This window comes from Camelus ferus, chromosome 20, assembly GCF_009834535.1.
Source record: "Camelus ferus isolate YT-003-E chromosome 20, BCGSAC_Cfer_1.0, whole genome shotgun sequence".
Taxonomy (NCBI): domain Eukaryota; kingdom Metazoa; phylum Chordata; class Mammalia; order Artiodactyla; family Camelidae; genus Camelus; species Camelus ferus.
In genome coordinates, this window is record NC_045715.1 from 25,589,591 (window position 1) to 25,613,189 (window position 23,599).

Genomic DNA, 23,599 nt, shown 5'->3' on the forward strand with positions numbered 1-23,599 from the left:
AAAAATAGTCCATATGATATTATGAATCTTTAGATTAGGGGGACAACTGTGGCTCTTGCATCTGTTTTCTGAAATCACCTTTTCAACAGCGAGCCTGGAAAAGTGAGATGCTGCAAAGGTAAACAATGTACAGATTATGTAGAGTGGAATTGACAAGCTGGTTAAAAAAGGATGATGCATTTCTAATTAGCCCACAGTGCCTTTAGTTGGAAATTAATTAGATACTGTTATGTAAATGTCATGTTAATTAAGCAAGAATATTGAAGTCTTACAAATCTGCAAAAGGGATGACTGTTTTTGTGTATTAATGTTTTGCAGTTACCATGAAAGAGCTGATAGTAGAATATTTGTTTGGTTATTGAGCTTCTGGCAATTTTAAGCTGACTGACTCCTTGACAGTCCATTTTTCCTAATTGATGTGGTTTAGCACATGATACAACTGCAGCCAATGAGGGCTTGTGGAACTAGGAGCCAAATAAAACCACTTACCACAGCTGTTTTAACAAAACCTTTCTGGGTAGATTGTTCATCTCTATTTTCAAGGTTAAAGAGAAATACTATTTTTCTGTATTTACTCAGCCTTATGTTTTGAGTACTTAAGATTATCATGAGCATAAGTGCAACTGCCCTTCACACCTGTGTTCTCTTCTTTCAGCTGAGTCACAGTCTTTAACCAGTCTGTCTATTGGATTGACTAGTACATTGGCAGTTCAGGGTTTTTTTGACATGCTCAGTAACTCTACAGGAGGCTGAAAAAGAAAAATTAAGATTCCTGCCACTTCAGCTTGAAATGTGAACATTGATAGTTAACGAAATACCTTTATTCAGTCCTTCTGGTTTTGCAGGTTATAGTGAAGTAGATTAGTATGCAGATTTGACTCCTGTCTTCAACTTTACAGGGTTGAAATCAGTACTGTTTCCCCAAGAAAATCCACTACCCTGTTGCAAAAGCTATAAAAATTTCTAGTTGTTGGGAATACAGCTGAAAATGTTCATTTCATGGCTCTCATGTGGAATTGCAAATGCGATCCATAGTCCTGCATTATGTATGACACCTTTAATACAAGAATAGAAACATCCCTAGAAGACAAAATAGAGTATTCAGACTTACGGTCACAAACCACAAGCTACCTGAGACATTATTTACTTGCAATTCCAGATTCTGAATTGTTGGAACTTAAGAAAAGTCCTGAATGTAATACGAAATGAAAAATGATAGTCTGTTATTAAATATCTTCAGATAATGAAGAAACTTGAAGTTCAGATATTTAACTTTGCTTTAGCAAAAGAAAGCAGAAAGCACCCATGGTGATTGGCTAAAAGTTCAGGTTGATTAATCTTGATACCATCTGGTTCAGAATTCCTAGAGAGCCTTTCATATTAAGCAAGAAACTTTAGCTGTGATTTTATTTTTAATATTTAACAACCTCAAACTTGCACTGTTCTAAACTCAGTTGCTACTAATATAGGCTAGAGGGTAATGGTGTGAGTTGTTCTGTTCTTAGAAATGCGTTTATTTTCCCAGCCTGGATCCCATCATACACACACATACATGCACATGCACATGCACACGTGTGTGCACACACACTACATCCCTACTTTCACCTGTAGAACTCAGTCATGAAGAGGCTTCTTCATCTTGCTATTCAGTTATTAGCACTGTCCCCCCTGCTGCTTGGAAAGAAAAGGAACGAAGGCCAAAAATAGGAGCAGAGTTTACAGTGATTTATGTGACCATATGCCAGCTCTTCTCTCAGGCATTAGCCAGCTCCATTCTTTGATGGAACACATGCCTTGACTTTGACCCTTACCTTCCACTCTCAAAATTACTTTGTTTGCTATACCCACATAGGACTCCTGTTACATTTTTCTGCTCTTGGACAAAAACCTGAAAAGGTTCCCCTTGAGTGGCCTTTAATTTCCTGCATTCATTTTAACAGAGTTGATTTATAATTAATTGTATAAGGGTGGATATCATAATCTCCTGTGGCTACTCCTTTTATTTGAAAGTATAGGGATATTATATGACAGCACAAGTAGTGTAGAATATATGTGTAGTGCTCATGTACATCTATTCTGGATTTTAAAGAGTTCCGTAGGTTATAGTCTGCCAGACCAAACTTAATTCTAAGCTCTCTGTTTATAATATTGTCCAATTATCAAAGCTGGGATATATTATCACTGCCAGTTACTCTTGCTGTCAATTTGTTTTGGCTCGACTATGGTTCTATTTGTACTTTACTGTAATGTAGTGAATACATTGGATTGGGTTGTTAGTTTAACAAGCTCTCTGGAGAACACTTTCATGAGGATGCATGTTGAGATATGCTAGGTAGCCTTAAAGTTATTTGCATATTTGCCAAAACCTACAGAAATTCATTCATTAGGAATTTTCAAAAGGGTACACTACTCTTAACCTACAGATGAGATAAAGATTGCATTTGTAAACATGGGTGTGTTAATTCATGAGTCCCAACCAGATTTCTTTAGGGGTTTTGATTTAACCAGTTTCTCTCTCTTATAATTTTACTGGATGAATTATTTCATGTCCTCTTTAAAAAAGTATTCTGGCAGTTAAACTATTACTGACTCTTGTGTTTTGTGTGGCTCATGATGTTGCATGAACTCATGATCTTGGCTATATATTGAGCTGGGAGTTAAAAGTGTTATCAGAGATTGTAACTAACTGGGCTGTTAATATTTGCATTGTGCTCAGCAGGCTTGAAAATGTACACTAATCTCTTCCTGTGCCCGTCCCAGCCTATTACATCAACATTTCCGAGTCAGAATCTGGGACTCTGTACTTTTAAAATGCTCCCTTGAACTTTCTGGATTATGGAAATGTTCTAATATTTTTCTAAAATGTTCTAATATTTGATGACCGTTATACAAGTGTGTATATATTAAAACCCTTCAGGGTATGTATTTAAGATTTGTGCACTTCATTCTAGTATTTCATTCTCTTTCTGTTAAGCTTCAATAAAAAGGGGTTTTAAAAAAATGTACATTACTCTCCTGATTCAGTAAAGAGGCTTGTAGTGGTCACTAAATGAACACCATTAAGTGTCCTTTGTCCATATAGTCATGACCCAAGAGTAGGTGATGGAGTGGGTCTTGACCCTTGGGATCATAAAATCTAGTGGGAGAGAAAGTGAAGATACATAATACAAAGCTTTATAGTGTATGAAGTCTTTTTGTACAGCTCATCTCATTAGCACTGTGGCTTATGGACACTTCTACTATCCCCATTTTTTGTTAAAGAAACTGAGGCTCTCTTATCCAGGATTACTCAGTGAGAAGAGAGTAGTTGCAGGATTTAACTACTTATAGTCCCAGAAATAAGAATGTTTCATTTAACAACAAAAAAGGCCCCCAAACAAACAATCCAACCAAACCAAAATGCATATAGAAGCAGGAGTTACAGCATTTTATGGAGTTACGGATGATAGTGCCCAGAGGATTTCAAGGATGTGGGGTTTGTATTAGGTTTTCTTGCAGCTCATTGTCTCCCCATGTTGCTTATTTTCATGTTACAGGTGCTCCTTTGGACCTCTGGAATTTTAGTGTGTTAAGCTTTCTCTGGTGAATGCGACATTTGTAGAAAATTTTTCAATTGAATTGCCCTGCTCTTTTGGTCTTTCTAACTTTTAATTTATTCCTGCCTCATTTTAAAATTCTTGAGGAGTATTTTCAGGTGATGCCAGCCAATGATGAATATCCTCTTTCCTGATTACATTTAGCATTTATTACTTGTTCCATATTCTTTGGCACTTGATCATTTTCCATCTGGTTCTTTACTGCTGTCAGGTATTGTTCTTTGTTTAAATATGCAGATTTTGTCTTTCTAACAAGATTATAAGCTCCTTGAGCACACCCGTGGTGGCACATAGTAGGTATTTGCTAAGTGCTCTTTGACATTAACAACATACTTACTTAGTTTTCCTCTCTTTTCCTATTTTCCCCTGGGTCTTACACACACTAAGGTTTGCTGCTGTTATGGCCTGAGTATAGGAAACAGTAAACTAATGATGATCTTAGGTGGGATCTCAGGGCTCCTAAATCCGTGGATCTTGGTGGCATAAACTCAAGGAACAGGTCTCCAAGTTCTTTCATCTTTCTTTCCTTTTTGATAAGTAACTTCATGATATGAAGTCTTGTCATAGGTGATATACAGCTATGCTAGGTAATCATTTTTCCCTTTGCTAGTTATAGTCACCTGGGGAGCCTTTTCGAAATATATGTGTAACATTTGCCTGTGTGTCCTTTCCTTAATTATCATCACCACTGCCCCTCCCAGGGTATGTCAAGAACTGATGGTCTTCATGTTTATACGGTAACTTCTATTTCAGCAGGTAGGGCATAGTTATCTTATCTTATCAACTTAAGAATTTGTTGATGGTCCTGATTCTGCAGAATAGAACGATTGCTTTTCAAGCCTTTACCCACTGACTGACTATATCTCTTGCATACTCTTGAATTATACCTCTCCATCAGACCTCTGGGCCCAAAATGATTCTATGAAGGCCCTTTTCATACCATATTCTTACAGTTAAACTAGATATTCTTCCATAGTCAGCAGTGCTGTCTTTATATATTAAAATAATTATTTCTTCTGGCAAGCAGTTTGTTCTTTAGGAAATACCCCCCTTTTAAATAAGGTCAGTTTTACAATAAATTCAAAGGTAGGGTGACCACTGAGATAAATATAGGAAAGGGCACTCCTGCTTATTGTTCTGTGAACAGGCTCATCTCTTCAAACTTATGGGTAATTTACTCTTAACCAGATCAGAATTCTAGTTAAAATTTTGTCCTTTAACATCTTAACATTATGTGAGTCTTGATTATTTTTTATGAAAAGCATGTTATAATGTAGAAAGAATATGGGTCTGTAGATTAAATTACTGAACCACCACCACCTCCATCTTTCCTGCTACCTCTCCTTATGCATATTTACAGGTTGGTCCTTACCTCTTTACGTTTCTCTAAAGATAGCAGCTGTGGGCACATAAAGGGTATGTCCTGACTGATGTGCCTGCCTTTCTGTTTCTAGGTGGGCCATGCACAGATACAGCTCATGTCTCGTTAATCACACCAACCAAAAGATCCTGTGGTACAGGTACGTACATCATTCTTATCTTGGACTCATTCTTACCTGAATTATTCACAGGCATTAGCTACTGGCTTTAATATAGTGTCCTTGCCAGAGTACTCTCTAATTTCTTCCATCATTTGTGAAGTGATGTATTATGTGCTTAGTATTAGGAGTGGAATGTGAGTAGAGGTCAGTGGTGTGTGCTGTTGGAGGTCAGATTGAGTTAATGCTGGGAGCTAGAACCAAGAAAGTGGACATCAGAATTTACCTGCTTCCTAATGTGTGAAGAATATTAGTAAGACCTGAACCATTACAGAAAATCCAAATCACTGCCTAGTTTCTAGCATATGGCTAATTTGTCTAAGTCTTAGACCTACTGAAAAAAATAAAAACATTATTTATATAATGGAGGCTGGAGGACAAAAGAAGTTGTTGTATAGATAATCAGTGTTTTAACTTGACTACTATAGTATCCTAATAATTGTAGAAAATTATCTTTTTTCATTCGTCTTAAAACCATGGGGTGTACTGAAATCATTCTTTTCCAGATACAAAGAGTCCTCAAAAAAAAAAAATCTTTGTGTATTTGTGACATTTATATTAAGCATGAAGTCATGAATCTTGTAGCTCTCTAAAGAGCGCTCATAATGCCCATTGCTCCCTTACCCTGGAGCTTAATTTATTTTAAGCCATATTTGCCTTTTTAAATAATGCTGCTTGCTATTTAAAGTTATTTTAAGGGTTGTATTTGGAAGAGTCAGAATAATTATATTGTTTTTCTAAAGGCCGCGAAGTGTTTTTCATAACTTAAAAAGTCCTTTTAACGCCCCAGCAGAAATAGCACCAAACTATCTCTGTGTAGACTCACACTGAGACCTCAGCGCCTTTAAACTGCTCGTAGTTTTTGTTTTTTTTTAAATCACCGAGAACTTTTTTTTTAACTTTTTGGCTGTTCAGGTAATTCATTTCAAGAAACAATAAGCTGCAACAAATAGAGGGGCTTATTTATTTCTTTGACATTAAATGTATTTTCTTCCAATTCATAAGATCTAATTTCTCATGAATAAATAGGGAAAAAAGTTAACTGCATATTTTAAAGGGAAAACCTTTGAGAGGTTAATATTAAATGATACTTCAAGAGTTTGTAAGTTTCAAATCTTACCAAACATTCTTTCTTGAAATTCTGCTTATTAAAACAAAACAAAATAAAACAAAACAAAACTCTTCCACTGTAAACAGTATTTATATGTTCAATTATTATAGGTATCTAATTAGTCAAAAATATTTTTTCATTTTTCATTCAAGACTCTATAACTCACAAACTGGTAGTAAATCTGTTCATTGAAAAATAGTTAACATCATTGGGGAAAGAGTTTATCAAACTCGGAGACAATTTTCAGTAATAACACCAAAGTTCAAATTGCAAGTCAGTAGAAATGTCAGATCTAAAAAACATTCACTATGAAGAGCTAGACAACTAATGTGTCAATACATATTAAAAAAAGAAAAAGATGATGAGGATGGGGAAGTGGGGAGGCAGATAATGGTGACTTGTGAAATATAGAACCTTTTCTCTCTGCTGGTCCTCACACCGCTGCTCAGAAAGCCGTGGAAGGTGTGCCTGCCGCTCCTGATGCCACCAAGGGCAACGCTGCACTCCTGCCCGGTTTGGACACTTGGCCCAGGCGGCTGTGGAGCCACCAGAAACTGGCCAAGAATCCTAAATGCTCATAGTTTTGACGCTAACCTCAAACAGGCCTGTCCGTGCATGGTTTCAAAGTAACATCCAGGCACTGAACTCTGAGGAACTTAATTTTACTCCTGTTCCAAATGACCAATTTTGAGGCAGGTTGTGTGAGATAGTCCTGACGTGCTCTCATCCCTCCTGTGCCCAGTACCCAAGCTCCACTGGGTAGTTCCTGATTGAGATAGAAGAGAACTGTGCCCTGGAGTGAGACAGAGCATCCTGCTTAGCCAGTGGGAAGTCCAAGAGCCATCTTCTTACCCGTTCCAGCCACAAGCTTGAAAACATTTAGAGAGCTTTGATTTCAGGCCCAACGCTTCACACATACAGTGTACTTTAATCTTTCTTTTTTCCTTACAGTCTTGGCTCTCAGGGCAGGGCTTACTGTTAGCACTACCAGCATGTTCAGGTAGCAGTCAAGGAGTGAGTCTCAAGTACACTGGGTCATCCTGAGAGATTTAGGAAAGAGATTCATGCTTTCATCTTAGACACTGACACTAGTAGGAACCCTTCCTGAATATGGTGTACTTGTGTCCTTCATCTTCTAGGCAGATCTGTTTCATCCATTCTGCTTCCATACTATTTTGTGTGTCTAGAAATAATAATAGCAGTTATCGCATGCTTATTACTACATTACCAGGCACCATTCAGTCTTTATATACATGAACTGTTAATCTTCAGAACAGTTCTGCAAGATGGCTATTCTTCTTTCACAGATGACAAAAACAGGCACTCAGAAAGTTAAGTGAATTTCCTAGAGTAATATTGCTAGTAAGTAATAGAACCAGTACTTGAACACAGAGCCTTCGACTCCTAAAGCCTGTGTTGTTTTCTACTACATAATGTTACTTTTTATCACATTTTATAATTACCTATACTCCTAACTGGACAGTATGAAGCATATCATTGAATGAAATGTGAAGAAATATGAGAAAGAGAAACAGATTTGGAAATATAGCATGATGTAGTTTTTAAAATATGAGTTCTAGAGGCAGATATGGTTTTAGACCCTAGCCTAGCCGCCACTTACAAAATGTGATTTTAATAGGTTAACATCTCAAAATTTGTTCTTCATCTGTCAAATGAGGAGATAAATCTCATAGGTTGATGTAAGAAAAGAAATAATACATATAAAGCTCATATTATAGATCTTCAATAATGGTAGCTGCTCTTATAATCTTATCATTAAAGATTATGTGTGTACAGTGGCCAGTCATTAGATAGTGTTGATAACACATCAGTAGGTATTTTAGGCAGAAAAGAGTAGATTAGAAGTACCAAAATGCATTGCCATACCTAGCTTCATTGATTGATTTTATGTTGATCACTTTCTTTGTTGCTTATCAGTGTTACAATAGGAGCTGAAGGTAATGTTTTGAGGTCTCCATAAGTGGAATGATAAGCAAGACATTGAGCACTCAGGCTCACATTTTCAGGGCTTCTTTTAGGTGCATACATCCCTCCTAACTAGGAAAAAGATTGAGAATTTCTGATTTGGAAGGAAGTTAATGCAATATGCAGGTCATCTAAAAAGCCTGAAGGAAAGTTGAAATTTCTCACCGTGGACATTAAAGGTCACCAAGTTCAGCTTGTTGCACTTCTTCTCGAGTAGCTGGTCTGAGGCCCCTCAGGCTCCTTGAGCTAGCCTGCTGCCATAGCCTTAAATAATGGCCCTGACCTTAGAGGACAGAGCTTCCTGATTTTCAGAGGTTAATTAAATGATTTGCTTTGAGAACCACAGGCTGATGACTGTCTTTGTCTCCATCTTTCTGCCTGTCCTGGAATCTACAAGTTGCCCATGGTGGGGATTCTGAGCACTTTTCTTGTTAACCATCACCACTTATTAGTGTTACCTTGCTTAAGTGTTTTTGTATTTCTAATGTCTAGATTCTTCAAGAGTAGAAGTCAGGCCTCACACACATGCTCTTTGGTGCTTCCTCCAGGAGGGGTACGGTAACAGTGGCTCTCCCAGAGATCTTGCAGAGCACGGGGCTTCGGGCATAGCTGATCAGTAAATAATTACCTTAGTGTGTTGTAGTTTCTTGGGAGCCATAGAGTAAGACCCTCTGAATTAGATCTCACAGACCCCCTCCCAGTCAATCTGTCCATACAAGTTTGAACCTAAAGCAGCCTCCAACCTAATAATGATGTGTGTTAGAGAAAGGATACTTAGGCTAGAATATAGTGGTTCTTTAAATCAGCAGTTTCTGAAGAAGGGCATACAATGTACAGTCTGTAAGATATGGAGGGAAAATTGTAAAAGCTCTTTATCTTGGTCTTTTAAAATTTCTGTTTTGCAGATTTGTTTCATAATTACGTATTAGCCCATATATATAATTTAAAACCAACAAATATATACATATTATATTATATATTCATATACAAATATATACAGGCCATTTTCTTTTTAGTACTTTGAAAATTAGATCTATAGATTAGCATTAGACTCATTATTATGTGGTTTTAATAAGTCAAGGCCTGAATGTACCCTGAATGGTTTATTAGTGTCTGCATCTTGGGTGACTACTGTTTGATCAGAGGGTATTGTAATTTAGAGAGGTAGACAGCAATGCAGAGTGGTTGGTCTGCAGCCATCAAAATGAGAGAAGGGACTCTTGAAGAAGTTGTTTTGTGATAACTGTGAGTCTAAGAAGCAGATTGCAAAAAGTAGCAGTAGTGGCAAATGAAAGGTCAGTTCGTGTTTGTGAGCTAGGTGGGAGAGGCTTTAGATGATGGCTTTTAGTCACAGCACTATTAACAGTTACAGTCTGTGTAATCTTTAGATGGAAAACTACAACAGCATCATGATTGTTCTGATGTTTAAGAGAGAAAAATTAACTAAAGGCATGTGGCTTTGTAGAGCTCCAGGATGTCTGGAGTCAGCAAAGAGCTGAAAAGTGCTGCCAAGTCCCAGGTCGCTTTTGGTTAGAATGTGAGAGTTAAAGTATATCACACCTTCAGATTACTAGAGAGAGCTTTCATTTCTTCAAGAGCTCAGAATATTTGGCACATGTTCCCTTGTTCATTCTCAAAACATTCCTGCCAAGAACAAGTATATTGTGAAGGAAAGAGTTCGCTTTCTTTGGCAACAAACCACTGGAAGATTCCCTCTTGTCCTTTCATTTTTTCTAAGTATCACGTTATACCTTAAGCCAAAACGTTGTAATCTGAGCTATAGGCATCTCCTTTAGACAACTTCATATGGAATGTATTTGAATATTTAGGTGAATATCTTCATAAGATTATATATGTTTAAAGTGTCTTGTGGGGAAGGAGAGAGGTTTGTTTTCTTAGGATTTCTTATTGAAAGACATATTATGTAACCTATTTTCCCATAAGACTTAAATTACAGAGAGTTATAGCAAAAGAAATAAGTTGTTTTGTATTTTATTTATCACAGCTTGCTATTAATGAAACATAAAATTTAAGCTGTAATAGAACCATGTCTTGTCTTAAATTTCCTTAGAGAAATAGTCTGGTTCCGGGGCAGGATCCTTAACAGTGACCAACCCATTGGGAAACTTGCTCCTTCCAAGTGGGGCGTTTACCATCTCTTAGCTCTGGGCCCTAGGTTGAGTTTATCAAGATTGACTTTTTAGCATATGAATAAAAAGGAAATTGCTGCTCCTTCCCTAGTTTACTTCTCTTACATGACTTTTTTATTTGTTTGTTTTTTCATTTTATAGTCATTTTATTTCTGAAGTTAAAATAAGAAAAAGTTATAGACAGGTTTACAGACTTGATGGTACTGTCTGCAGACTTGTGCTCCACTGTACTGCATTCACTTGTACTCTTCTTTCAGCAACTTTGTATTCTCGCTGATAGACTTGACAATGATGGTTTTAAAATGGTGTGTGTATGTTTAAAATGTGATTGTAGTTGGTAGAATAACAAATAAAATAACCATTTGTGGGGCTATAAGGGAGCTGTAGTATTGCCTGAGATGAAAGCAGATGGGACTAGAAACTGTCCCATTAAACATCAAGGCGGGTTTTTCTAGAAAGTATCATCTTTCCGCTCTATAAGAAGCATGTTAATTCAGTCTTAACTGTATATCCCTCGCCTGATCTCTTCTCTCCTCTTTTCTTCTCAAAAGCACAAGTTTATCCTTTCGGGTCACCTATTTTCCTTTCACTGTGAAGAGCAGTGACGTGAACTAGATAGCCTGGTATTATTCATTGTTTCCTTTTTTCCCCCCAAATCTTTTCTTGACTCACTTTTCTAAGGCAACCTGCTTGTGATAGTATTGTCTGTTCTTACAAAGACAAGAGTAGAAACTCCTTTTCACCTGGGAGTTAAGAGAAGATTGATGTGCTAAACACTTTCCACATCAGTGTTCAGAAGCCAGTTAAAGGGACATGTTTCATTGTCGTTATGTTACCAGGAGGTTTATATAAGATCTTTCAAATTGATCCAGAAGCTAAAGGGTAGTAGTGTTAAACCAGAGGTGGCCCTGTAAATCTTAGAACTACCTACAATTGTGTATTTTATCTCCTGGTAGAGTTAATATTCATAGAAAAGTTTCAACCGGTGCATTTAATCCCAGAGACTTGAGTCAGTGACTCCAACATATTGGTCAGTATCATACACTGTAGGTAACTCTTCGAGGAAGGACTCTGTCAAGCTTTTAAAGGAAGGTGGCTTTGGGTATAAGTTCAGCTGTGTGATTTAGTTCTTTTTTCATTCTTTCTTTTCGGTCCTTCAGGTATAGCTTTTCCCTCAGGTCTGCAGTATCAGCATTTGAGACAGAAAATTAGAAATTTGACCTACTTATGTAATATGCAAGTTCCCATCAGGAGAATATTAGGGAAGATATAAACCTTTCATTTTTTATTAGCATTTAGTGTAACCATTGAAGAAAGATCAAAACAGTAAATCTGTCATGGCAAGGAAAAAAGTATTAAAAAAATGTTTTACCTTGTGCACTCATCATCTTGAGTCCTGCAGGAGTTCATCTGATTCCGGGGCGGGGGGGAGCAAAATGAATACTAAATATTTGGCAGGATTGCAAAAATTTCTCTAATCTAAAAGGGGGTCATTCTGCTGTGTTTTATCATAGGAAAAAGCCACAGGTTATCATGGTATGTCACAGTGATTGTTTACTGACAGTATGTGTTTTTTGGCCATTGAGTGGATAACTGGGAAGGGGAATAATCTACTAAATCTTTTTTCTTGTGGGGTTTTTTTTCTGTGAAAACTTTAATCTGCTTGGTTTGTTGCATAAATTAAAGAATAGAAAGACGTAGCTAGGCTTATTATAATAAGATGAGCTATAATACTCAATATGTAAATAATGGGTGAGTTTAAATTACTTCACACAGTGTATAGATTCAGAAAAGCTTAGGGAGAGCTTGCTATTTTTCATTTGTACCCCTCAATGAGAGTTAGGCCCCCACAGCCACCAATTGCTGTGGTTTGTGTTACAGGCCAGCTAGACATGTTTGTACAGGCTTGTAGAACTTGAAGTCAGAGGCTTGCGTCACGGGCCTTGTTTGGGTTTTGCTTGTGAGAAGCAGTGGCTTCCCCTCTGAGGAAAGACTGATACAAGTGAATATCAAGCCAGGGTGCCAGTCTTGTCAAGAGGAATTTTTATACTTGAAGGATAAAAATGCACTCCAGTACAAAAAGGAGAAGGAAATGTGATGAGGCTTGTTGGTTTTGTGTGTGTGTGTGTGTGTGTGTGTGTGTGTGTGTGTGTAACCCCAAGGCTTTGGTGTTGAGCTGCTCTTGGTCCACATACTTTGTGCAAATTCAGTTTGTTGGATCTTTGAATGCAGTTATCACAGGGCTTTTTTTTTTTTTTTTTTTTTTTTTTGCCTTTATGGTCATTTATTTTATCATAGCTTGCACTCTTACCAAGGAGAAAAGCCCTGAACTTCCATTAATTAGCTGTTCTATTGCTCCACTGGGGCAAAATGCCTGAGCCAACACTATTTAAAAAGGTTATCAAGGGAATTTAATACCCCTCTCCTCCTTCGAAACTTTAGGATTTTTTTTGCAGGGGCTGGAGGGAATCTTGGGGGATGCCTTTCAGGTTCTGCTCCATAGCATATGTGTGTAGCCTGTTAGAGGGCAGCATGTTAGAAATGTTGCTTTCCTGAAGCAGTCTTTCCAGGAGCGTGATGGAACAACCACAAAGCTGCATTATAAATCATCTGAGCCTCCCAGTGATACTGCCCATTAAGGAGACTTTTTTTTTTTTTTTCCCTACTCAGTTCCTGGCTGTACTAATAGAACAGCGCATCAAGCAAGGCTGTAAATAAAAGTTATTACCTAATAGGTGGGTGCCGAAGTGGAACGGACGGAGCTGAGGCATGGAGCCCTTATTACTGCTCATCAGCAATTATAAACAGGATAAAGTGTCTGGGACTTGCGCTGATGCAGCGAGGGCTGATAGAGGCTGGGAATGACACTGGGCTGTGATAGGATGATGTATGCTGATGGGTTTTTACTGCCTCATCGTGCTGCTTTCTTCCAAGACAAGTTGTGTTATCTGTTTTCCTGCTTGCTCATCTATCTGAAGAGGCAGTCCCATTGCCTCTCCTGCCAGCAGGTGGGCTGGCATTTATTCCTCATACTTCTGTCTACTTCTGCGGCAGCCCCCTGGTGAAGAGTTTCAGAAATATTTCATAATCATGGCTGATTAAAGCTGTGATCTTACTGTATTGCCTGTTGCCTTGGTTATAGATCACACCTTCAGATGTGGTTGCTTACCTGGGATACAGGACAAGCCGAGACCCTGTAGTCAGCCAGCCAGTCTAGTACTTTATTAAAAGACCACTGTGACAGAGTCCTGTAGTAGATTCTGTAGGAACATGCAAAAGCAGTGATAAGTATAAATCTTGTCCCTGGAAACTTATACCGTAAAGAGACAGAGTAAGTACAGAAGCATATAGATACAACTTATTCCAGCTTTAGAGAGCAAGAAATGTAACTAATGTTTATTTTAAAAAGTGAAGACAGAGAGAATAAATTATGCTAATCATTCAGAGCAAATATAATACTAATGTGTGTGTATGTTTTCTTTTAAACAGTTATCTTCCTGGTGAAATGCTTAGAATTTAGTGCTTGCGTGTGTGTGTGTGTGTGTGTGTGTGTGTGTGTTTGTGTGTGTGTATTTTAAACAGTTATCTTCCTGGTGAAATGCTTAGAATTTAGTGCCTTAGAGTCAGTGAGAGTGATAAAGGGATACTGGAATGTGGAGGCAAAGTCTAGCAGTGGGTAAGACTGTGTTTTCTAGTGAACAGAAAACTGCAGATATGCAGTTTGGCAATGCTTTAGAGTCACAGATAAGCACTTAATACTTGGGAAAATTGAGATACAGCTCTGTTCAACTTTGATCACTCAACTTCACTAAATCACAGTAATTAGACCTTTGAGTTAGGAGAAACCTTTGCAGAGCCACAGAGGAATGCTTTGAAAAGAGTTTACCAGTTTGATCCAGGAGTTTATGAGCATTTTGGTAGTTAATTGTTTGTCACTTGTGCCTTTAAATGAATACACCTCTTTATGCAGTACCTTCAAAACCTATCAGGAGACTTTTTGCTGTTAGAGAAGTTGTAGTTTTTCTTTGGAGTTTTTTGATGCCTTAAGTTATTTTAAAGAAGCCTGATATATGATCATCTCAATAATACAAACCAGGTAAACCAAGAATTAATGTGATAGAGTCCTTCTGTCTACAAAATGTCTTGCCACTGGGTTAATGTGGGTAGTTGTTTCCCTTTTCCATATAAAGTAATATTTGACTTATCACAGAATTGATTCCTGCTTATCGCATTCATTCAGAGTGTTTCATGGATAAGTGGCCAATGGAATGGAGAACGAAAGGTAACCCTGAGAAAAGTGTTTTAAAATAATAGTGACAACAGTATTTGATAGCTGATTGGAGTTGGCTGAAGTTAGGGGAACTGAGGAAAGAAAGATGTGACTGACGGCAGGGAAAGAATGGGAAGCAAAACTGGTTGAAACTATTTTCAGTTTTTGATGAGCTAAAGTTTAGGTTATTGTAGATAGTCCTGTAAGAAATTATAAATATAGATCTAGTTTGGAAATTATCTATCTAGAAGCAGACATGAAAGGTGTGCAGATGGGTAAGGGAATGGGTACAGAAGATCACGGGGCTAAGGAATATACTTAGGGGCTGGGAAGGAAGAGGAGCCAGTGAGTTAAGGGAGCTAAAGAAAGGAGAAAACTTCTTACAGCATCGTGAAGGGTACATGAGAAGAGGGGCCAGGAAATAGGAGGACTAAGAAGTTGTTGCCTGTGGCTAACAGAAATCATTGGGAAACCAGAAAGAAGTTAGTGTAATGTGATGGGAAACCAAAGCCTGATGGGAGATCATTAAAGAGGCATTTGGTAACGAGGGAATCAAGGCAGCAGGCAAGTCATTCAGCTAAGGAGTTAGTTGAACCATTAAAAACCAATAAATAGTGGTGATTGGATGGAGAAACAGGGTCATGGCATTTCTTGGTGTAGAGTTGGTTAAGATAGGGAACTATTTTGCCCTTGTTAAGATACAAAGGAAAAGTACAGAAGAGAAAGAAATAGCAAATATTAGAGGAGGAATAGAAGAGGTACACAAGCAGGATTCTTTAGAAGCAAAAACCCTGAAGCATTAGCTCCCTTAGAATTTGGGACTATTTGGTTAGATTACCCTGTTTAGAATACTTCTTTATGGAGAGAAAAAAATGGCTTATTGCAAAAGAAAATGAATTTTTTGGTTTAATTCTTAGAGTAAATAATTTCAGTTAATTCTTTGCCCAGCAAGGGGTGTGTGTGTGTGTTTCAGAATTTTTTGATGTATAATTTACATACAATAAAATTCACCTATTTTATTGTTCAATGAGTTTTAGTAACTCTAAAGTTGTGCAAATTCAAGTTTTAGAATACTTCTATCACCCTAAAAGTTCCATGTGCCCCCTTTTCAGTCATTCCCTACATTCTCCTATGCCCGTTCCAGGCAACCACTGACCTGCTTCTGCTGGCAGAATTTTGCCTATTTACCTTTCTTTGTTCCTAACCTGTTATTTCCACCTTTTACCCAAGACCTCCCTCCTGGAGCCCACCATCTTTCTGCTGCAATCTAGCCTAGATGTTCTTAAACACTATTGTGTCACCCCAGAACTCCCCTTTACTGTTCTCTCTTCTGTTCCCTCATTTTTTGGAATACAACCCCTAAGTAAGTTCCTGGGGTTCTTGCATATCTGAAAATGTTTTTTTCTGCCCTCAGCTTAATGAAAAGTTTGACTAAGTATAGAATTCTTGGATGAAAATCATTGCTTCCATATCTTCTAGCATTCCATGTTATTACTGAGAAGTCAGATGCCACTGACTTTCATTTTTATAAGTAGTCCATCTGGGATTTTTCCACCTCTAGAACTCTTAGGATCATGTTTTTATCCTTGGTGTTCTAAAATTTGCAGTAAAGTATCTAGTGGTTGTCCTTTTTACCCCATTCAAGATGCTGGATACTTGCCAGGCCTCTAAGATCTAAAGACTGACGTCCTCCTTCATGGAGTTGCACACTGTCTTTGATACTCCCCCAAGCCAGTGTCCTCTTCTCTTTTGGGACTCATTAATATAGATGTTGGATCTGCTAGATGGTGATCTTTTCTCTGAACTCCTTTCTCACATTCTCCATCCTAGGTGATTTCTGTTGACTCTATCGTCAAACTTTTTTTTTTATTGTATTTCAGCAGTCAATTTACTTTCAGTGAGCTTGCTCTTGTTCTCTGAAGGCTTCTTTTTCATAGTATCCTGTTCTTGTTTATGAATATAATAATAATTATTATATAGTAACATCTTCTGAGTATGTTAATTAGTGGTTAGACTTGTGCTTTTCTGTTTGCTGAGTAATCTGTGATTGCTTTGAGGCCAATTTTCCTATTTATCTTAGTCTTCATGCTTCAGGGTCTCCTCATTTGCTTGATGAAGCTTGGTTTTCTGCTGACTTTTAAGAAAAGTGAAGGTGGATGGGGGAACGTTTCTACCATGGCTCTTTCTTGACTGGGAATTTCTTTTGGGGGCTTTGTGTGGAATGGAGTGGGTAAGAGATGTTAACTGACAGAATTTGTTGTGAGGAAGTTGAGAGCCTGCCATCAGGCTTTCAAATTGAGGAGGAGGAGGAGGTCTTGACTGAGGAACCATAAAAACAACTTTGCTTAGGCAGGCCATTCAGTCTCTCTAGATGAAAGCTGTTCAAGTTTTTGCCAGGTAAATGTGGCCTGCTGCCAAGAGTGGGAGGTGTGGACCAGTACACTTGTTTTACAAATATACTTTCAGTGGATCCCCCTGCTTTCTGCCCTGCTTCTCATTCTGCTTCTCTTTGGACTGACTTTGCATGCAGTGGCTACCACCTCTGCAGTCACCAGTTTCAGCTTTAACCCATTCCCATTGCTGTCAACACCTAGAAATTTGTTTAAAATTTTTGCTGATTATGTTAAACATACATGATTATGTTTATTATAGTAGGTTCATTTTTCTTGTTATGTTTGTGCTTTTATTTCAGTTGGGCCTAGGGGGAAGGGTCAGAGGAAAATGTGTTTACTCCTCTTGAACTAAAAGTTATCTGGGACGAAGTCGGGATTGTGCCTTCTGAATTATTCATTGATAGAAGACAGAAGGAAAGGGTAGCCTCAATAGAATGTTGTGGTTCTTTGGAAATCTAGGGGATGGGAATGTGCCCAAGTTGAAACCCCTAATTCTGAAGGGAAAGGACATATAGATGTTGGTGTTTGGGCATGTGGGCTGTCTAGAGAGGCAGACTACTTGGGTTCACATTTCTGGTGCTCCCTTTTACCAGCCATATCACTGGAAGAATTGTTGGACCTCTCAGTGAGCCTTGATTTTTCTCGTCTGCAAAATTTATGAGGGAAATGAGATAATCCATTTAAAGCACCTAACATAGTGCCTGATAAATGCTCAGTCAGTAATAGAGATGTGGGTAGAAGGTACCTAATGGCCCCAGTGAAAGGAAGGTAAAGAGAAATTCGACGGAGTGTAGAGGAAAGTGAGAAAGGACTCTCATAACTCAGATCGTCTTGTTGGAAAAAAAAAGTGGAGTCAGAAGCTGGTGATGAAGACCCAAGGCCAAGCAGACGGGAGAGTGCAGAGTGGAAAGAGAGAAGTGGAGGTTAGCCAAGTCAGGGGAGCAGTGGAGGGTAGTTAGCAGCCCTGTTTGAACAGATGAAAGCTGTGAATGACCAGAAGCCCAGAAAACCCTTTTCTTAAGAAAACTGGGCATCAGAACAGGGAAATCAAACTTCTTTTCTGTTCTGTTTGTTTTGTTTTGTTTCTAGGCCTTGTTTTAAAAGTAAAATTTTGTTGTATGTATTGGTGGGAAGTAGTAATTCTTACAGAAATTTCACAAGCTTGCCTTCCAGAAAAAAAAAAAAAAACCTTTTGTTTTCTGATCTTTTCTCTAAGCTTTTATACATATAATTGAGAACTTGTCTTCTTTCTGGGGCAAATCACAATTTAGGAGCCACAAAGGGTTGATAGTTTTCTTATAGTTAAAATCTTGATAAAAACACTGGCTGTTGTATCCAAACCAACAACGCAAGAGAACTTTAGCCAATAAATTTACTTCTTTATGATTAAATATCAGACAATTTAACCTTGGAAGCATTCTTTTCATGGGGGACTTCATATTGTGATTAGTTATCTGAACAGCCAAGTGCCTCTGTGGGCTCAGTTAACCAGCCTTCTGCTACATATGTATAATTATTTTTACTGCACGCACACACTCTGCTATAAAAGCTTATTTGGCCTTATGCTCCCTGCCGTTCTGAATTCTCTGTTTCATTACCAGTATCCACCCACAGAGTTTCAGAAAGCCATTCCCAAATAGCAGAACCACCACTCAGAATTTTAAATAAACCACATCTCTTTTAGCTCAATGGACAGGGGAATTAGTTACATGTTATGCATTTACCATATTCATCCACCCTTTCAAAACTTATTAAAAATGTATACATGTATAAGTAGAAAACGGCATTTAACTCAGGTTGTTAATTTTTCTGTTACTTTATCAAGGGATAAAGAAAGAATACAGGAGACATTCTTTAAGGTTTTCACCTTGAATGTGGGCTAAGATTTACTTGAAAAAAAATACACTGGGTGCTGCTTTTTTGTTTCCAGAGAAAGTTGAACAGCTCTTCTCCAAAGATGTTACTACATTGCAACTTGAATTATATGCTCAAATATTCAGGGTGGCTTTTAAAAGAAAGTTGGTCTAGGGGAGGGAACTTGTGTAGTACTGACTTTAATGGGGAGTATTAGCTGCAGCAGAGTCTGTTTTCCAGCTTGGCATTCCTGTAACTGACAAGGATTCAGATTTACTTTTCCTTTGGTGTCCTGTTGATAAATCTATTTCTAGAAGATTAAAAGCACATCTTAGGGTCTTGGTCATCATCCTTTCTGGAACAGCCATTGCACTAATTGACGCAGTTAAAACCAGGCCCTTACTGGGACTGGAGGAAGTAGACTCAGATAGTGACATGTAGAAGTCCGTGACTGATCAGTAAGGTGCGCTTAGAGGTTAAGTGTTGACTTAACTGCAAACCTGCGGAAGTGTGAGCTCTGACCTTACTGTTGATTACCTGCTGCAGCTGTTTTGTTGTTCACTTTCCCATCAGACCTAAATAATATCTGCATTTGGGAAAGGAATTCAGCAGGCACTCTAGCCAGTTGTTTCCAAGTATGGCTACTCTGGGATATAGTTGTTGTTGGGTTTTGTTTTTTTTTTTTTTAAATAGTTTCAGTCTTACAGAAAATTTTCAAGAAGATTACATAGAATTCCGAGGTACTCCCTCATGCAGATTCCCAAGTAAGTTGCCTTTGTTGTACTAAAATCTTGAGTGTGCAGTCCTTAAAGTCAAAGTATTATCTTATACAGCCACAGTACAGTTGTCAAAATTGGGAAGTTAACATTAATAAAATATATAGTTGATTTTTTAGTATGGTTGGTTGTTCATAATTTGGGCATCTTGAAAAATAATATTCTTTAAGTGAAGAGTATTGAGCCAAGTTGGTTGAATTGAGGTTAAAATGTTAGATACTTGTTCCTCTCATGTTTCAAATATGGACTAAAGATAATCTTCATAATAACTTTATGCAAAATTCCTTGCCTCTGATTTTCTAGCAGCTCATTTTACAAATGAGGTTATTTCTCTTTCTTTCATAAGCCATTTTCTTAAGGCGGCTTTCAACCCTCTACACACTTGGTAGTGCCCCCATTAACACTGACACAGCCCTGAGTAATGAACGCCTAACATACTCACTCGGGGGTGGCAGGAGGAGCCAAGACAAGGCTTTCTCTGGGCCTTCTTGTCATCAGATCGAGTTTTAACTTTAGGTTCATTTAGTCTCAGCATCAGGAAGAGTTAAAATGAGACAGAGACATTTATTTATAAGCTTAAGGATTATCCTGGAAGTAATGAGTCAAAAGACTGAATCTTAGAAGGAAAAAACTTAAGTGATAGGTAGAGAGAGGAACTGAATTAAGTTGATGCTAAATTAGGAACAAAAATAGTTTAAAAACAAATCAGCCATTTAATTTTAGCATCTACTTAGTTATGCATTCAAGCTGATTTTTTTAAATAGCAAAATATAAACGTTCAGACATTTTTTCCCCTTCCTTTAAACCTGAAACACAGCCTCTTATTGCAAGATTATCATCATTAGGAACTTGTCCTCTGTTACAGAGAAGATCCTCCTTCTCCTCCTCTTCTTTGTCTCTGTCTTCGTCTTATTATTGTTTTCTGTTGGGCACCAGTGGAGTACTAAATATAGCTGATTCTGCCCCTGTGGTTAGAGGCTTGCGTTACAAGTCAGGCAGGCAAAACAATTGGAAAATTAAAAACATCCACCAGGAGGATATTTAAGCTTCACAGGGGTGGGGTGATAAGCATGGGAGTATTTGATGATTTGTCTATATGTATGTTTTTAACAGAAAGTAAGAAAAATTGAGTTAGTATCTCATTCTTCTTTACCCACACCCTCACCATACCCCATTAGTTAAGTGTTTTTCCATTAAGTATGCTTATTTTCAGTCATCCTAGCAAAAGACACATTAACCCTTGGGCAAGTCATTCATGCTTTGGAGGCCAAGAACTGGGGATACAACATTATTTGAAGACTTTTGGCTTGTCCCTTCCCTCCGGGTTTCTTCAAGTAAGTCACCAGTAGGGAGACTGGCTGCCCAGCTGCTCAGAACAGTTGTATGATTTTATAGGGCATAATTTGAAAACCTCTAGGCTTCGTATAACAACAGAGGAAGTAGAAGACTTCATATTTTTAGGCAGTTTAACTTCTAAATGAGTGTTCTAAGATACTAAATGAAAATAGTATTGCCTGCCTTATACATAGTTATATGAAAATAAATCTGGGCATATAGATATTTCATGGATTCTCTCAAATTTGCCTTTCTTTGGATAGATGAAAATAAACTCTGGCTAATCTTAGTTTTCTGGAAATACTGGAAAAGATAGTAGAACAGAAGTCTAAGGCCAGTCTTAGCACTGTAAGAGTCTTGTACCCTCGTGGTCATAGAGCGTGATTTGTGGTCACAGAACAGTAAGGCATGTGGCCTTTGAGAAGTACATATTTCTCTTGGGTTTCTTAATCTTGCTTTCTCTGTGTTTGTCTCACCTTAATAGTGTGCTACCTTATCCTGTACTCTACTGAGGCTATAAGTGTAATATTTTAAAAAATCAATGCATTGTAATGTTGTTGAACTCTAAAATATCCAAGCAGGTTATAAAAAGGAAAGATTATCTATTGAGGATAATTTGTCAGTTACAATGAGTAACTGAAAAATCTATGGGGAACATAATATGGTTTAGTTGGGCAAGCAGGACAGGTCTTGCTAATGGAGAAGCTAAAACAAGAAAGTGGTGCCAGGCCAGTACCAGCTACAAAGGATGACTACTGCATTGCTAGTCTGACAGGTTCTGCCGAGCAGCCACTCCTCTGTAGAGTTTAGCTCCACCCTTTAAATAAATAGTGCAGTAGGACTGGCACCTACCAAATGGGGATGGTGGCCACATTTTTTTAGATGAACTTGAGTGTTTTATGTATTTATGGGCTCCTCACCCTCATCCTTACCTTTTTAAAGAGACCTGGTATATGAGCTGTAGGAAGCTGTCAGGGTAGTTGGGAAGAGGAAGCTTTGACTTCTGCCTGTGGGACCCATATAAAGGCAAAAAGGCATGATTTACCTTTTCTGACCATTAAAAGGAATAAAATTTCAAGTAAAAACAACTGGCTTTTCTTTTGCTGTTGGTGGTAATTTTTTTTTGTATCATCCAGCAAATAATAAACTTCTGTGGACAGATTGTTTTTTACATGGAGGGGGGAAGCTGATTTTATATAAATAAAATACTATAATTACAATCCAGAGATATTCAGAGAGTTAGGAATAGGAAGAAAATGGTATGAGGAGTAAGTCTGTATAAATCATATTCTAAGAGCAGAATCCAAGTAGGGGTATTCAGCAGAGATGTATCTTAGAGAAATTGCACCATCATGTTTGTATAAGAAGATTATAAGTGTAACAGAGAGAGGTGCTTCTTTTTATTCCCATACTTAGCCCAGGATCTGTTCCACCTTCAGCTCAGAGGCAGTAGGGTCTTTGTGTACATAGGAAGTAGCATAAATTCATCTTCATGGTAAGGCACCCTCACAGAAAAGCAGAATAAGAGTCTTGAAGTGTTAACAACAGTTGGAGACAGGATGGCATAGTGGTTAAGAGCAAGGACTCTGGGCCACGCTGCCTGGGTTCACATTCCAGTTCTTCTACTTACCAGTTGTGTGATCTTCAGCAATTCACTTAACCCATGACTCAGTTTCCTCATCTTACAATGCAGATAATAATAGTACCTATCTCATACACAGCCTTGTTACAAAAGCTAAATGAGTTAATATATGTAAACACATTTTAAAAGTCCTGGCACAAAATAAGTGCTTTGTTAGTGGTTGTTATTGCAGTTATTACTGAAGCTTAGCTTAAGGAATCTCTTTTGACATACCTACTATGATGAGTGGCCTTAAAAATGAGCTTGGACAGGTTACACCCTATATGATTTCATCTATATGTCCAGGTATGACCATATAAATGATATTCTTGAAGTGATGAAATTATAGAAATGGAGGACAGATTAGTGTTTGCCAAGGAGCAAGAGGGAAGAGAGGGAAGTAGGCATGACTGTAAAGGGGCAACATGAAGGGTCCTCATGGTGATGGAAGAGTTCTGTAGATTAACTGTCTCAACACCAGTATCGTGGTAGGGATACCAGATTTCTGCAAAATGTTACCATTGGAGAGAACTGAGTGAAGGGTACATGGGATTTCTCTGTATTATTTCTTGTAGCTGCATTTGAACCTACAGTTATCTCAGAATAAATCATTTAATAATAAGAAAATGGGCTTGGAAAATTCTGATCTATAGAGAAAAATTGGCAGTTAAAGCCATGTCTGTGTCTGAGCAGACAGACCAATATTAAGGTTAATAAACACAATGGAAGGAAAACTGAGCTGACCATTGACATTTTTAGTGAGATGTTTGCGAACACCCAGGAAAAAAATTGAACTAGTTGGGGTCCAAGAGAAAGGAAAGATAAACAATAGCTTTATTTCCCTGGAAACCCATCTAACAGGTATTCTCCAAGGACATTTGCTCCCCAGATTGTGAAAGGGTCTACTAATTGGTAGAATTTGGGGGAAAGAGAAGAAGGTAGAAGGTAGATGAGCAATGACTTTATACA

At 37.9% G+C, this 23,599-nt stretch overlaps 1 protein-coding gene across 3 annotated transcripts in view; it reads left to right on the plus strand.

Moving 5' to 3' along the window:
- Nucleotides 1-23,599, plus strand: part of ZFAND3 (zinc finger AN1-type containing 3) — a 289,475-nt gene that overhangs the window by 228,948 nt on the left and 36,928 nt on the right. For 2 of the 3 annotated variants that reach the window (XM_032462993.1, XM_032462992.1), the window contains one exon: nucleotides 5,051-5,116. The exons of the other annotated variant lie outside the window; for it this stretch is intronic. In XM_032462993.1, coding sequence (XP_032318884.1) covers nucleotides 5,051-5,116 — 66 coding nt within the window. The remainder of the gene's footprint in view (nucleotides 1-5,050; nucleotides 5,117-23,599) is intronic. 3 annotated transcript variants of the gene reach the window in all.